Below are 4199 nucleotides of genomic sequence, written 5' to 3'. Positions count from 1 at the left end.
CTATGTGTATGTGCCTATGTGTAGGTAATTATTATGCTTGTGTGTGTGAGGCATCACCTCCACCCGCATCAAAGAGTCCCTCGAAAGGCGCTTCTTCTTCTTCTCCCTCTTCTTCATCTACGCCTGAGTACAAAGTTGTTTTATATGGAAGAACGGCAGCTCATATAGGAGGAGTTGTAGGTGTATGTACACCTAAGGGATCGATGCCCTGGCATGGGTCTATAGGCGGTGGCGAATTCTGTCCTTCCCAAGAAAATCTGTAAGTTTCTTTCTTTCTTTCTCTTTCTTTCTTTCGTGGGTAGTAACTCCATCGCTTCCTTCTTCTGGTGTGTGTATATCGATAGGTGTTTATGCATATCTTTCTCTTCCTCTATTACGCTCATTGCAGTCTCTTGCCAAAATCTCCCAGCACAACACCTTCTATCAGCCTACTCCCTTCTCACCTGTCTCTGTATCTGAATCCGGCCCTACAGTCGCAGTATATATATATATATATGTATATGTGCACATTCTTATCTCATTCATGTAATATGTATAAGGTTGTATGACTGTACACATAGATATGTAGGTATATCTGTGTAAGGAGTGTCGGCCTTCTATAGGACTGTAGGGTACAGAGATGTCTGTTTACGTTAGTTTGAATGGATAGAAAGGTATCTAAAGTGAAAGAAACACTCTTTCCATTCTCCCCTCTTAGATACATCTATCTTTCATATCTTCCCTCTCTTGCATCTATCCACTATAGGAGATCTCTTTTCTTCTTCTTGTGCTCCTTCTGTCTTCACAAAGACATTTACCGCATCGAACTAGCTCCAAACAGGGCGATTTCCGTTCTCCCATCTATACCATCCGCCTCACACAAGAGAGAGAAGGAGAGACAGAGAGAGAAAGAAAGAAAGATGTGAGAGATAGAGGGATATGTATTTATATATAGAAGTCATGAGATTAGATGGATGGACAGATACAAGAATGAAGTGTCATAGAGACAAACGGATAGTCATGTGCAGATACTTCGATATGCGAAAGGGAGAGTTTTCCAGGTTGGTTAAAAGTGCTTCATGTCTCAAACGTCTCTTGCTTCTTACAGCATGTGGTATGTTCCCTCATAGCTCCTCTCTGTGGCTCTATAGTAGCGAAGTTTCTCTAAAGAAGAAAAGGGTAGAATCGTCTTCGAAGTAGAAGCATAGATTTCTGGCAAGCGGCGCAGAGAAGAAGAAAGAACAAGAGAGAGAGAGAAAGGATGATAGACAGGGATACTGTAGATCGACTTACATTAAGTTCCTGCATCATGGGGCTCCTGTGTACCTCCATAGAGAGGAATGCGGCTGAAAGCTAGAGACACGTGTAGAAGCCTGTATCGAACTAATTTCGTACATGGAAAGCCTGTCAGTTATATCGCTCTCCACACATACGTAGGTTTGATGTGTATGTATGACATATCTATGTGTATGGAGCTATACCTACACAAGTATATATGCCTAAAGACGTAGTCTCTTTTGTGTGTCCTGTCTTTCTCTATACGATCTCTGCTTCAGTTGCTTTTTGCCTCTCTCGACTTATCTACATCGATATCTATCTAGCTATCTGTCTAGCTATCTATCTATCTATGTATCTATCTTTAGTCTATATCTGTCCATCTATGTTTAATCTGTCTTGTTGGTCCCCTGAAGGTTCGTATACGTTGGAGAGGCATGTACAGAAGATAAGAAGAGAAGAGCGAAGTCTCTCCTTGCAGAAAGTCTCGAGGAAGGAAAGAAGAAGAAGGCGCACGCAGGAGAGGAACAACAAGAAGACGACAAGCTCCATAAGAGCAAGAAGAAAGAAGAAAAAGAAGGTGACCGCCATACACAGGATAGCGATGGCGATGAAGACCAGGAGGAGAAGGAGGAGATTAACAAGTTCGACGAAAGTCTTGATGCCTTCGTATATAAGACGGATATGGGAGAGCAGCTACAAGGACATAGAGAAGGCCGACTCTTCCTCACGAACTTCCACCGCCGAACGACCCACATGCTTCAGCCTCCTAATCCCAACTACTCCTGCGGCCAGGTAAGTAACATAAATTCTTCACGTAACCTTTGCCTATCGGTCCATCTTTAATCTATCTATCTATCTATCTTTAATCTATCTATCTATCTATCTATCTTTAATCTATCTATCTTTAATCTATCTATCTATCTATCTTTAATCTATCTATCTATCTATCTATCTTTAATCTATCTATCTTTAATCTATCTATCTATCTATCTATCTTTAATCTATCTATCTATCTTTAATCTATCTATCTTTAATCTATCTATCTCTCTGGTTTGGTTCTCTTTGTTTCTATGAGTGTATATTGAAGATTTTTGTTTGAGAGGATAGGTAATGATGTAGCTGTTGCTCTTCACATGCTTTGAAGCAAGTAGCTCATTGTATGCCTACATATAGCGAGAGAACTGAAGGGCGTTCTTGTTTCTCTCCCCACACATCGCACACTTCGAGATCTTTCGTAGTTCTCTTCACATCAAGTGTGTACACTCTTCCTCTCCTCTTCCTCTAAGCTCAGAGGATCCCCAAGGATGGATAGAAAGTGAGCATGCATGCATACAGAATACCTCGCGTGATCTTTCTACATATCTATCTAGTTATTTACTGGCCTTGTATGAAGACTCTATGTGTATAGGGCATCGGGTGTCTATACACCTCTCCTTTAGAGGTGTTCTTTCATTCCAGACGTCTTCTCGATAGACGGACTTCTTAGGGGTTCTTCTTGTCTTTTCTATGCAGTCGGGGACAGATTTCTTCTCGTCTTCTCTTGTTTCTTTCTCTTTCAGCCTCGATGGATTCCTGACGGCTCAGGCATTGCATGCACTATGTGGGATATACACCCCTATTGGTTAGTCACCTATCTTCATTCTCTCTTTCTTTCTTTCTCACTCTTTCCCTGAGATCTCCTTCGTCTTTGCAATTCTTCTGCCCTCTCAAATCGATTCCTCTATCCACGCGTCTATCTCTATCTTTCTTTACCTGCCGTCCTACCTGTCTATCAAAAGCCTCCCTCTATCGATCTACTGTTGGTCTGTGTATCTATTTTCTTATCTATCCACCTATCTTCAATCGTCTGTCTAGCGTCAATCTATCTTCAACCTCTTCTCAGTCTATCTATATCTATCTATATCTCTCTGTATATGTTTCCAAGCGCTGATAGAAGAGGAGCACATGACTCATGCGATCAGGTTTGTAGTCATCTTCATCCATCCATTCACTCATCTTCTTCTTTCTCATATCTCTATAATCCCTCCTATTGCCTTTATCTGTTCTATACGTTCGTATTTCCTTCTTTGACTGAGACAGTCTTTTGGTCTCTTCTTTCTTCTCTGTCTGAATACATCTTTCTTCTTTCTTGGAAAGGCGAGCAAAGCCTTTCCTTTCTCTCTGCCTTTTATCTTAGATCTTTCTCCGTTGTTTCTCTTCTTCTCTCTTATCCTCCTCTTCTTCGTCCTTGCCTTCTCCTTCTCTCAGCCTTGGATTGATCTACTGTATCAACCGTCGCAGTCGCGTCTACCTCGCTCAACAGTTCGGAAAGAAAGAAGAGAAAGAAAGAGAAGGACATGAAGAAGAAGAAAGAAAGAGAGAAGACGGAGAAGAACAAGAAGAAGGAATCGGAGAGAAGAAACAAGAAGAGGAAGGAGAGGAAGAGAAGCACTGTAAAAGAAAGAATAGACATGATAAGAAGAAAGATAAAAAGAAGAAGAAGAGCGACCTCTCCTGTGACTGGCTACAGATTTCCAAGGAAGAAGAAGACTTTGCCGCTTTCAGCCCTGTATGGAGAGACAACCTTCCTCGGGAGACCAAGACGACACGCCGAAGAGGAAGAGAAGGAGAACAAGGAAGAGAAGAAGAAGAAGGAAATGTTGCACGGGTTGCTTACTTATCCCTTCGCAAGCACACCGTATGTCTTTGTATGAGTAGAGCAAAGGTCTTCTTTCCTTCTACACGAGCTCTAACTTCTGTAGAAAAGGAAGAAGAAATCTCGATCTGGCCAAGAGGAACGTCAAGAGCATCGAAGCTTCTTTCGATCGATTTATGAAGGAAGAGATCGTTAAGAACCTAAGAGAGCCAAGTGGTCTTTTCAGCAGAGGAGACAAACTGCCCTTGCTGTTCGGGGGAGTTTATTTGTGGAGATGTCTTCTTAGGGATAGGAAGATAGATATGTA

The 4199-nt window shown here is 41.8% G+C and overlaps 1 protein-coding gene across 1 annotated transcript in view; it reads left to right on the top strand.

The window, feature by feature from the left end:
- The window catches only part of CSUI_005119 (acylaminoacyl), a gene marked incomplete at its 3' end in the record, with an annotated part of 8224 nt that extends 4293 nt beyond the window's left edge, over positions 1-3931 (top strand). Inside the window, exons 4-7 of the mRNA XM_068065298.1 lie at positions 25-259; positions 1671-2049; positions 2817-2857; positions 3505-3931. Coding sequence (XP_067922726.1) covers positions 25-259; positions 1671-2049; positions 2817-2857; positions 3505-3931 — 1082 coding nt within the window. The remainder of the gene's footprint in view (positions 1-24; positions 260-1670; positions 2050-2816; positions 2858-3504) is intronic.
- Positions 3932-4199: the final 268 nt, after the last annotated feature.

Source organism: Cystoisospora suis, assembly GCF_002600585.1.
Source record: "Cystoisospora suis strain Wien I chromosome Unknown contig_2468, whole genome shotgun sequence".
Classification (NCBI taxonomy): Eukaryota; Apicomplexa; class Conoidasida; order Eucoccidiorida; family Sarcocystidae; genus Cystoisospora; species Cystoisospora suis.
The sequence above is the reverse complement of the archived record's forward strand: the minus strand, read 5'-3'. Positions and strand labels throughout refer to the sequence as shown.